Source organism: Bos javanicus, chromosome 8 (assembly GCF_032452875.1).
Source record: "Bos javanicus breed banteng chromosome 8, ARS-OSU_banteng_1.0, whole genome shotgun sequence".
NCBI classification, from domain to species: Eukaryota; Metazoa; Chordata; class Mammalia; order Artiodactyla; family Bovidae; genus Bos; species Bos javanicus.
Genome location: NC_083875.1, coordinates 10,824,430 through 10,836,959, shown reverse-complemented (window position 1 = coordinate 10,836,959; position 12,530 = coordinate 10,824,430). Strand labels below are relative to the sequence as shown.

The following is a 12,530-nucleotide window of genomic DNA, read 5'->3' as shown; positions in this document are numbered from 1 at the left end:
GTTCTCAGGCAGTGAGGTCAAGATGAAGGAAGAGGTTGTTATTTTTTGCCTTTTGGTTATAATATCTTGGGCTTCCCTGGTGGCTCAGCTGGTAAAGAATCTGTCTGCAATGCGGGAGACCTGGGTTTGATCCCTGGGTTGAGAAGATCCCCTGGAGAAGGAAATGGCAACCCACTCCAATATTCTTGCTTAGAAAATCCCATGGACAGAGGAACTTGGCGGGCTACAGTTCATGGAGTCACAAAAGAGTCAGACACGACTGAGGATGCACACATGGCTAAAAATAAAATACTTTTTGGACTGTCTATCATTGAATAGGTTTCACATTACATCTTGCCCCTTACTATCCAGATTGTTTTTAAAACTGACTTTACTTCTAATATGAGATTGAGCTTTAAAGCCAATACTTGAGTCCTACAGTGAAAATCCCAAGTAATGCTAAGTTTAAAAATCAGTATCCTCGGGCTTCCCTGGTGGCTCAGTGGTAAAGAATCTGCCTGCCAACGCAGGTGACATGGGTTTGATCCCTGATCCGGGAAGATCCTACATGCAGCGGAGCAACTAAGCCCGTATGCCACAACTACTGAGCCCGTGTTGATCCCACACGCCACAACTTAAACGAGAAGGCTCTAGAGCCCATGCTCTGCAACAAGAGAAGCCATGGCAATGAGAAGCTTGCACACCACAACTGGAGAAAAGTCTGTGCAGCGAGGAAGACCCAGCACAGCCATAAATAAAGGAAAAAATTTAAAAACCTGAATCTTTACTTCTCTCCTTTCTTCTTTATTGAAAATGCATTCCTTATGCTATCCACCTGTTATGTTGTTCATAAAACACACAGACAAAAAAAGCCTAAAACCTAAAATGGAGAGAGAAAACTGAATAAAAATAAACTGGAAATATCCCCTTCAAACTTAATTCATGTGGCTTTCATGGAGGTATAAAGATTACCATATGATGTAGTGAATTTATGGAATAAGTTTGTTGTTGGGCAAAAGAGAAAAACCAGTGAGTATCATTTATTCATTTAGAAAGTATTTATTAAATGCCTGATAGCATCAAGCAATATACAACAAGGAGCACGGTAAAACCATGCCTGACCCTGCAGTTTGACTGATTGGAGTAGAGAGATAATTAATGATCTTTGCAAATATCAGTGACCTTTGCAAATATATGCTTCTATTAGTTATGGTAAAAGAAAAGACTCAACAAGATCTTTTAAAAAGTTTGAAGACCTTGAATTTTATCCAGGGTGATATTAAAAATGTTTAACAACTGGCAATGCTGCTGCTGCTGCTGCTAAGTCGCTTCAGTCATGTCTGACTCTGTGCGACCCCATAGACGGCAGGCAGCCCACCAGGCTCCCCCGTCCCTGGGGTTCTCCAGGCAAGAACACTGGAGTGGGTTGCCATTTCCTTCTCCAATGCATGAAAGTGAAAAGTGAAAGTGAAGTCGCTCAGTCGTGTCTGACTCTTCGCAACCCCATGAACTGCAGCCTACCAGGCTCCTCCATCTATGGGATTTTGCAGGCAAGAGTACTGGAGTGGGGTGTCATTGCCTTCTCCAGGCAATGCTACCAACCAATCAAAATAGACAGAGGCAGGTCAGCCATACCAATGAATTCTGCCTGAACATTGGCCCTAGTTATATTAATTTAGGAATTTCCACTCATAGTAAGTAGAATGAAAATGCAAATATAGTCATTTTAAAGATATCTCTTTTTATTTTATCTATTTGCTTTTTTTAATAAGTCTTTTTTTTAAGTTGTTGGTAACAAAGTTCGTTTAAAAACACAAACACAATATGAGAAAAACTTAGATTTTAAATTTTGGGTATTTTTCATTTTGCCATTTTTAGTGAATTTATTTTATAAAATTTTATTATTATTTTGAATAGGTATTACCTTCACAAGATTAAAAATTCAAAAGACACAAAAGGCTCTCCAGGTAAGAATCTCTTCCACCCTTTAGACAGTTTTCCTGTCTGAAGGAAATCAATATTGCCCCTTTTCTTGTAAAAGTAAAGTGAAGTCGACCAGTCTTGTCCAACTCTTTTTGACCCCACGGACTGTAACCTGACAGGCTCCTCTGTCCATGGGGTTTTCCAGGCAAGAATACTGGAATGGGTTGCCATTTCCTTCTCCAGGGGATATGTAAAGTCTTCCAGAAACACTGTGTACATGACTTTTTTTTTCTTTAGGTTAGTAAATCTCCTTAGACTGGAGCTTGTAGACCAGCACAGAGAAGAAGTGGTGACTAAATCAGACAAATAAGAACAGTAAGATACAATGCTTTTTATCTTCGTCTTAGTGGGATGGATTAAATGTTTATGTCACCCCTAATTCCTAAATTGAAACCCTAACCCTATGGTAATGACCCAGGGAGGTGGGTGGGGCCTTTGAGAGGATTAGGTCATGAGGGAGCACATTCATATATGGGATTGGGAGCACGCATGCTCAGTTGCTCAGTTGTGTCCGGCTCTTTGCGACCCTGTGGACTGTAGCCCACCAGGCTCCTCTGTCGATGGGATTTCCCAGGCAAGAATACTGGAGTGGGTTGCCACTTCCTACTCCAGGGGCTCTTCCTGACCCAGAGAGCGAACCAGAGTTTCCTGATTGGCAGGCGGATTCTTTACCACTGAGCCACCAGGGAAGCCCTCATGAATGGGTTTAGTGTCCTTTATTAAAGAGACTACAGAGTGACCTTTAGACTTTTTGTCATGTGAAGACACATGGAGAGTCTCTCAGCCAGAAAGTAGGTTCCCACCAGACACCGAGTCTGCCAGCATCTTGATCTTGGACTTTCCAACCTCTAGAACTATGAGAAATAAGTTTTCTGCTGTTTATAAGCCCCCACCCCCACCAGTGTTTTGTTATAGCACCCGGAATGGACTAAGACATTCGGGAAAATGAATCTCAGTAACTCACAGGGTAGGATATTCTGTGTACTACTATATTCTGGGGCAAAGATGCTCCCTTCAAAGGAAAGAAGGCTTTGACTGTATGCTTTAAAGATGGACTATTTCAAGTTAGCAGCAGCAGCACAGTTAAAGAAATCCAAGTATAATTTTTTTAAAGGGATCCTGATTTGTTTTTTTTTAATTAAGGTACAATTCATACGCCACACCACCCAGCATTTTAGTATATTCACAAGGCTGTAAAGCCATCACTACTGTCTAATTTCAGAACATTTTCATTACCCCCCAAATAAATTCCATACCCATTACAGTCAGTCACTCCTCCCCTGCTCCCTGGCCCCTAGAAACCACTCATCTATTTTCTGTCTCTATGGATTTGTCTATTTTGAATATTTCATATAAATGAAATCATATATTAGGTGGCTTCGGTGTCTGGTTTCTTTCACTCACACACTACGTTCAAAGTTTATCTATGTTGTAGCATAGTACTTCATTCTTTTTTCTTGCCCTTGCCTTTTAAAATTTATGGCAAAATTTATATATTACAAAATTGACCATCTTAACCATTTTTAAGTGTACAGTTCAGTGACATGAAGCACACTCGCACTGTTGTGCAACATCCCCACCATCCGTCTGAAGAACTGTTTTTAAAACTCAAGCGGAAACTCTGTACCCATTAAATAACATCCTGATTCCTTCGTAACCTTTATTTTACTTTCTTTCTCTGTGAATTTGCCTATTCTAAGAACTTCATAAAAGTGGAATCAAACAATATTGGTCCTTTTGTATCTGGTTCATTTCACGTAGCACAGTGTCTTCAAAGTTCATTCCTGTGAGTAGCTTGAAACAGAACTGCCTTTCATTTTAAGGCTGAATACTATTCCATTGTTTGGCTAGACCCTGTTTTGTTTATCTATTTCTCACCAAATGGACGTTTGGGTGTTTACATTTTTGACAATTATGAATAATGCCACTGTGAACATTAGTGTACATGTTTTTGTATGACCATGTTTCCAGTTCTCTTGGGTGGAAGAGACTCTCAATGAGACTGTAGAGGAATTTGATGAGTAATACACATTGGCTAGAGATGGATAGAGTAAGTCCCCTCATACAAACATTTGAGTTTCGAACTTTCAAAGATGCAAATGTGTGTTCGAATGTCCAATCACATTAGTTCATGTGTCTGGTGTTCTCGGTCATGTATGTCCATCCTCTACAGGTGGCTGTGCTTTTGTGTACTTTACAGTACTGTGTAGAGTACAGTAGAACAGTTTTTTAATTTCAAGCCCAGGATGTCTAGAAGCAAGCTTACAAACAGCAGGATGTAGTCAATTGTGTTAGTTGGGTACCAAGGCTAACTTTGATTAGAGAAGGTGATGGCACCCCACTCCAGTACTCTTGCCTGGAAAATCCCATGGATGGAGGAGCCTGGTAGGCTGCAGTCCCTGGGGTCGCGAAGAGTCAGACATGACTGAGCAACTTCACTTTCACTTTTCACTTTCATGCATTGGAGAAGGAAAAGGCAACCCACTCCAGTGTTCTTGCCTGGAGAACCCCAGGGACGGGGGAGCCTGGTGGGCTGCCATCTATGGGGTTGCACAGAGTTGGACATGACTGAAGCGACTTAGCAGTAGCAGCAAGGCTAATTTTGTTGGATTTATGATCAAACTGGACCTATGAATTCACTTTTGGGACAGAACTCATTCATACATAGTGGACTTACTGTACTTTGATCATGGACAATGGTCCTTGAGACTGTGTTTCCTTTGAGGAAGTGTGAAAGTAACTTAGATATGGATATATAGATATATAGATTTATACACACTCCTTTGTTAATGTTCTTTTTCATTATGGCTTATTCCAAGATACTAGATATAGTTCCCTGTGCTATATGGGAGGACCTTGTTGCTTAGCCATTCTAAATGTAATAGCTTGCATCTACCAACCCCAAACTCCCGGTCCGTCCTGCTCCCTCCTCTCCTCCCGCTTGGCAACCACAAGTCTGATCTCTACGTCTGTGAGTCTGTTTCTGTTTTGAGGGTAGGTTCAGTTTAGATTCCACATATAAGTGATATTCATATGGTGTCTGTCTTTCTCTTTTTGACTTAGAATCAAGTATACTTTAAATAGTTACCCATTTTCCAAGCAGAGCTCTTCTTTCTTCAAATACCTACAATTAAAAAAAAAAAAAAGATGGAATGATTTCATATTTCACGGTTCAAAATACCCATTAAAAAGACATCATTAGGACTTCCCTGGTGGTCCAGTGGTTAAGAATCTGTCTGCCTATGCAGGGGACACGGGTTCAATCCCTGGTTCCAAAAGATTCCACATGCCTCGGTGCAACTGAGCACACGTGCTACAAGAACTGAAGCCTGCATGCCCTAGAGCCCCTGCTCCCCAACAAGAGAAGCCACCATAATGAGAAGCCTGCTCACTGCAGCCAGAGAGTGGCCCCTGCTTGCCCAAACTAAAGAAAGCCCGTGCACAGCAATGAAAACCCAGCACAGTCAAAAATAAAATAAATAAATTTTAAAAAGACATCATTAAAGGATCAATCACTAAATATTGCCAGTCTTTTCCATTTTATCAACTGAGTATAAAGAGATAGATTTTGTACCTGAAAGGGTAACTATAATTACAACTTGGGCAAACTTTCTTTTTTCTCAGTTTCTCCATGTGAATCAATTCATCGTAGAGAATAAATTATTTTTTAAAGGCAAGAAATATGGAAAAGGAAATGGTAGCCCACTCCAGTATTCTTGCCTGGAGAATCCCATGGACGGAGAAGCCTAGTAGGCTACAGTCCACAGGGTCACAAAGAGTTGGATACGACTGAGCGACTTCACTATTCACTACAGTCGGTATATAACTTCCTGCTAAAGACTAGCAGGGGGTGGCGGAGGCACTCTTTCTGCCCCCTTCTGATGTCTATGTCAGAATCTTTCTTTATCTCCTTTATACTTTACTAAAACTTGATTATACACACACACAAAAATAAATAAATAAAGGCAAGAAATTAGAAAAGAATGGAACTATAAAGTGGAATCATTTTTGGAATTTGAAAGGTGATGACAAAACTGACAAAGGAAAAAAATAGGAAAACGGAGAACCTCCCTCCAAATATTTCAGCATTACTAGTATTAGAACTTGTGAAATTCATGAGTGAGCAACTCTGTTTTTTTATTTCATGAGTTCACATATCAGTGGGTGTACATTACTTATATGTTTGCATATGTGCGCCTCTGGGCTTATAGCTCAGTGTTTATCTGTATAGGTTTGTTGTTATATACCATTGAGGACAGAAACTATGTCTTATTCACCTTGACTTCTCCACTGCAGAGTGCTCTATGTGGCATATTACAAGTGCTCAAGCTTGCTGGAAGGAATGAATATGCTTGTGACAAATGAATATCCTTTGGATGTATGGCTACCATGTGAGTGTATTTACATATTAGTGGAGAGGTGTTTTCCTGAGCTTCAGTCATTTGTGTATCTGTCTGAATGGGTGAGGAAGGGACAACTAGAGTGAGAAAGTTTGGCAGAGGAGGGCGATCTGGAGCCAGGAAGCAAGAGACAGCAGGAACAGGTGTGACTGTCTCTCTCACGCCCACCCTGCACTCTGTCGGCTTTCAAAATTGGGCTCCATGTTTTTCCCTTCCTCTTGGCACTTTCTAAATTCTCTCACACTGTCAGAACATTCCTATTTAGAAACTAGCTCAGGCCTATTTCTTCCCTTTTGTGGAGGAGGATGAGGAGCTGGTTTCATGCTTCCAACAGATCTGTTTTCCTTCCTTTTTTTAGACTCTCAAATTCTGCTTTCAAAGGGCAGGCAAAATGGAGACTGAAATAATTGATTCAACAACAACCTCAAGGCCTGTAAAATGCCATCTTTGCTACTAACCAGGGAATATCACATATCACAGGTAGACACTTTGTATACTTTATAGAAGAAGAAAAAGAATACCATTTTCTCCTCCCTCCTAATTAACTGCCCCCTGGGCTACTAGGACCCTCAAATAACAGTGACAGATAATCTTAGAATTTCTAGATGAAAATAGAAGAGGGGATTTCCCTGGTGGTCCAGTGGTTAAGACTCTGTGTTTCCACTGCAGAAAGCGAGGGTTTGATCCCTGGTTGGGCAATTAAGGTTCCACAGGCCAATGTTGTGGTCACAACAAGCAAACAAAGAAAAAGAAAATAGAAGAGAACCTATAAAATTAAAAAAAAAACCTATAGACATTTTCAGAAGACTGAAAAATCAGGATTCAGGGCTTTCATGGTGGTCCAGGGGTTAAGAATCTGCCCGCAAGTGCAGGACATACGGGTTCCATTCCTGGTCAGGAAGATTCCACATGCCTTGGGACAACTAAGCCAGTGATCCACAACTATTGATCCCGCATGGCCTGGAGTCCACGTGCGGCAACTAGAGAGTAGCCCCCACTCGCTGCAACTAGAGAAAGCCCTCGTGCACCAACGAAGACTCAGTGCAGCCAAGAAAAAATAAAAAATAACCAAAAAAAGAGAAAAATCAGGATTCACACATTTCTTGAACCCTTCTCTCGTGTCTAACAAAATCCTATCAAGCATCTAATTCCCCTCCCAAGTCTCGGGCACCAGCATTTTTCTGGTACCCACTGGTCTCACTCTTCTCAACTCCTCCTCCACTTGCAGCCCATGCTCCACCTGGCCTTTCTAGGATTTGCTACTGCCCACCAGGTGATTCTGTTCACTTTCGCTTCCCGGGTAAATTACAGCTACTTTCCCTTATATGATCCACAGGTTCCAGGGGAGGCTCTCAACGAAACACCTGCTGACTGAACAACAAGAGATTCAGATGTCATAGAATTTTAGGGCTAAAAGGAATCTTAAGATCTTTTTGTTCAATTTTTCTGTTTTAGAGAGGATAAGCAGAGGCCCAAAGGGTTACCTTTATAGATTAAAAAAAAATCATTGGTTCCAGACTGTATGTTCAGCTGAATAGTATACTTGGTTCCTCACTAGAAAGCCATGTGGTGCAAGAGTGCTTAGTCATGTCCGACTCTTGGAGACCCCATGGACTGTAGCCTGCCAGGCTCCTCTGTCCATGGGATTTCCCAGGCAAGAATACTGGACTGGGTTGCCATTTCCCACTCTAGGGGAATCTCCCTGACCCAGGGATCAAACCCACGTCTCTTGCATATCCTGCACTGACAGGCAGATTCTTTATCACTAACACCTAGGAAACCCTGCTAGAACCATGGTCTTTCTATTCTGACCCCTAACCTTGATCTTCCCTATTCTGACCTCAAGCCCTACATTCTCAATGAATTGCTGCCCGTGGTTTGACCTGAGAGTGGGAAAAAAAAAACAATTAGGTCCCAGGATGACAACCCCCTTTCAAAAGGAGGATGGGAGGACCATCGTGGTGTCCAATGACAACAGAAGGCATCAGAAAGAAAGGGGCACCGACTTGAAGGGGTGGGAGAGCAAGAATGTGGCAGGTGGACTTCCCTGGTGGTCTAGTGGCTAAGACTCCAAACTCCTTATGTAGGGGGCCTGAGTTCCATCTCTGGTCAGGGAACTAGATTCCACATGCTGCAACTAAAAAGATTCCGCATCTAGAGATCCTGCATGCCGTAATGAAGACCCAGTGCAGTCAAACAAATAAATAAAATAAATATTTAAATAAATAAATAATAAATAAAGTCAGTCATTGATAATAAAATAAAATAAAGAGGGTGGGAGGTAGGGTCTTTAGAGGGCCAATGACCAAGTCTAAGCAGAGTCCAAGCAAATCCAGTTCTTCACCAAAAGGCGATTAGAGTCAGGTAGGAAAAGGCAATGGCACCCGACTCCAGTACTCTTGCCTGGAAAATCCCATGGATGGAGGAGCCTGGTAGGCTGCAGTCCATGGGGTAGCTAAGAGTCGGATAGGACTGGGCAACTTCACTTTCACTTTTCACTTTCATACATTGGAGAAGGAAATGGCAATCCACTCCAGTGTTCTTGCCTGGAGAATCCCAGGGTCGGGGGAGCCTGGTGGGCTGCCGTCTATGGGGTCGCACAGAGTCGGACATGACTGAAGCGACGCAGCAGCAGCAGCAGCAGCAGCAGGAACTGATAGGCATGAGGGGCAGAAAGACAAACACTAGACAAACTCAGATCTGGTTCTGACTCTACCCTTGACAAGAAGTATAATTTGGAACAAATTATTTAACTGTCAGGTCCTTAGGCAGACTCAGAATTTTAGTCTCTGGTTGGGAGCAAGCCTTCATTCCAAGGATTTGCAATCAGATTTTTGATCTTAAAAATCTGGAAGAGGGTTGAAGGGATAAATTGGGAGTTTGGGATTAACATATTCAAACTGCCATATATAAAATAAATAACCAACAAGGACCTACTTATAGTACATACACTACTCAATATTGTGTAATTACCCTTAAGGGAAAGAATCTGAAAAAGAATAGATATATATATGTATAACTGAATCACTTTGCTGTACACTTGAAACTAACACAACATTGTAAATCAGCCATACTTCGATTAAAATAAAAAAAGAGCCCGGAAACAGTATCACTTCAAGTGGAAAACATTAGAGAGAATCGTCTTTCCTTGCAGAATACTGCAGTTTGTTTACATCACAGTTTACTCAGAGCCTGCTGTTAAGTCAAAATCCCATGGTTGTTATTTTAGTCTGTTGACGCTGTGGTTGCATATTTCACCATGTGACATCATTACCATGGAGGCATAAGACATTTTGGGGCTCCTAAATGATGACTGATGGATGGTGGTTAGGTGCTTTTTCTCAGAACACCCTTTTAACTACATGTGTACTGTACTACATGTGTGAACCATATTAAAAAAAAAAAAGTTGATCACTTTCAATTAAAACACTAGATGGAAAAAAAAAACCTACACTAGACAGCAAAGAAATACATACTTATAAAACATTCCTCCTCTCAACGTTTTCACAAGGCTTGAATTATCTTGTAATCTGATGATGCTATAATTTTGGCATCTACATTTGAATTCAATCTCTCTGCTTAAAGCCTCTTGTGAAGTTAAACTCCTATGAGGTTTATTTTAGACTGAAACAGTTTCATATTTCTCATTTTACTACAGAATAGAAAAAAGGCAAAATTAAAACAAAAACCAGGGACTTCCCTAGTGGTACAGTGTTTAAGACTCTGTGCTTGCAATGCAGGGTGCCTGGGTTCCATCCCTGGCCAGCAAACTAAAATCCCATATGCCGTGCAGTGTGGCCAAAACAAAAAAAGAAGACCTCAAAATTATGCTGATCATTGGCCAATACCCTGCTGCAGAAGTGTAGAAAAGCCCTTGAAATTATCGTATGGGCACGGTCTGCTCAACTGTAAACTTGGGCATCTATTTTTAACCCCTTTCACACAGTCAGAATATGAGACCTGGAAGGGACCTCTGAGGTCATCTCAGGTATGACCTAAATCAAATCCCTTATGATTATACAATGGAAGTGAGAAATAGATTTAAGGGACTAGATCTGATAGAGTGCCTGATGAACTATGGACAGAGGTTCGTGACATTGTACAGGAGACAGGGATCAAGACCATTCCCATGGAAAAGAAATGCAAAAAAGCAAAATGGCTGTCTGGGGAGGGCTTACAAATAAGTGTGAAAAGAAGAGAAGCAAAAGCAAAGTAGAAAAGGAAAGATATAAGCATCTGAATGCAGAGTTCCAAAGAATAGCAAGAAGAGATAAGAAAGCCTTCCTCAGCAATCAATGAAAAGAAATAGTGGAAAACAACAGAATGGGAAAGACTAGAGATCTCTTCAAGAAAATTAGAGATACCAAGGGAACATTTCATGCAAAGATGGGCTCAATAAAGGACAGAAATGGTATGGACCTAACAGAAGCAGAAGATATTAAGAAGAGGTGGCAAGAATACACAGAAGAACTGCACAAAAAGATCTTCATGACCCAGATAATCACGATGGTGTGATCACTCACCTAGGGCCAGACATCCTGGAATGTGAAGTCAAGTGGGCCTTAGAAAGCATCACTATGAACAAAGCTAGTGGAGGTGATGGAATCCCAGTGGAGCTATTTCAAATCCTGAAAGATGATGCTGTGAAAGTGCTGCACTCAATATACCAGCAAATTTGGAAAACTCAGCAGTGGCCACAGGACTGGAAAAGGTCAGTTTTCATTCCAATCCCAAAGAAAGGCAATGCCAAAGAATGCTCAAACTAATGTACAATTGCACTCATCTCACACGCTAGTAAAGTAATGCTCAAAATTCTCCAAGCCAGGCTTCAGCAATACGTGAACCATGAACTTCCAGATGTTCAAGCTGGTTTTAGGAAAGGCAGAAGAACCAAATTGCCAACATCCGCTGGATCATGGAAAAAGCAAGAGAGCTCCAGAAAAACATCTATTTCTACTTTATTGACTATGCCAAAGCCTTTGACTGTGTGGATCACAATAAACTGCGGAAAATTCTGAAAGAGCTGGGAATACCAGACCACCTGACCTGCCTCTTGAGAAACCTATATGCAGGTCAGGAAGCAACAGTTAGAACTGGACATGGAATAACAGACTGGTTCCAAATAGGAAAAGGAGTACATCAAGGCTGTATATTGTCACCCTGCTTATTTAACTTATATGCAGAGTACATCATGAGAAACACTGGGCTAGAAGAAGCACAAGCTGGAATCAAGATTGCCGGGAGAAATATCAAACCTCATATATGCAGATGACACCGCCCTTATGGCAGAAATTGAAGAGGAAAAAAGCCTCTTGATGAAAGTGAAAGAAGTTGGCTTGAAGCTCAACATTCAGAAAACGAAGATTATGGCATCTGGTCCCATCACTTCATGGGAAATAGATGGGGAAACAGTGGAAACAGTGTCAGACTTTATTTTTTGGGGCTCCAAAATCACGGCAGATGGTGATTGCAGCCATGAAATCAAAAGACGCTTACTCCTTGGAAGGAAAGTTATGACCAACCTAGATAGCATATTCAAAAGCAGAGACATTACTTTGCTAAAAAAGGTCCATCTAGTCAAGGCTATGGTTTTTCCAGTGGTCATGTATGGATGTGAGAGTTGGACTGTGAAGAAAGCTGAGCACCGAAGAATTGATGCTTTTGAACTGTGGTGTTGGAGAAGACTCTTGAGAGTGCCTTGGACTGCAAGGAGAGCCAACCAGTCCATCCTAAAGGAGGTCAGTCCTGGGTATTTGGAAGGAATGATGCTAAAGCTGAAACTCCAGTACTTTGGCCACCTCATGCGAAGAGTTGACTCATTGGAAAAGACTCTGATGGTGGGAGGGATTGGGGGCAGGAGGAGAAGGGGACGACAGAGGATAAGATGGCTGGATGGCATCACCGACTTGATGGACATGAGTTTGAGTGAACTCCGGGAGTTGGTGATGGACAGGGAGGCCTGGCGTGCTGTGATTCATGGGGTCACAAAGAGTCGGACACGACTGAGTGACTGAACTCAACTGAAGTGATCCAAGCCACTCAATTTCCAAAGGCAGGTAGTAGAGACAGAGGCATAAGAGACTTGCTGAAGTCAAGCAGGAGATTATTTAGTGCAGCTGATCTGGAACCTGTGTTTTTCAATTCTCAGCATTATTGTTCTTTGCTCGC

General features: G+C 41.7%; 1 protein-coding gene across 4 annotated transcripts in view; it reads right to left on the bottom strand.

Annotated features, from left to right (window-relative positions):
• Positions 1 to 12,530, bottom strand: part of FBXO16 (F-box protein 16) — a 63,852-nt gene that overhangs the window by 42,502 nt on the left and 8,820 nt on the right. For all 4 annotated transcript variants that reach the window (XR_009737933.1, XR_009737934.1, XM_061425051.1 and 1 more), the window contains exon 3: positions 5,051 to 5,086. Coding sequence is in view for 2 of the 4 variants with exons in the window: in XM_061425051.1 (XP_061281035.1) it covers positions 5,051 to 5,086 (36 nt within the window). In the remaining 2 variants the exon portion in view is untranslated. The remainder of the gene's footprint in view (positions 1 to 5,050; positions 5,087 to 12,530) is intronic.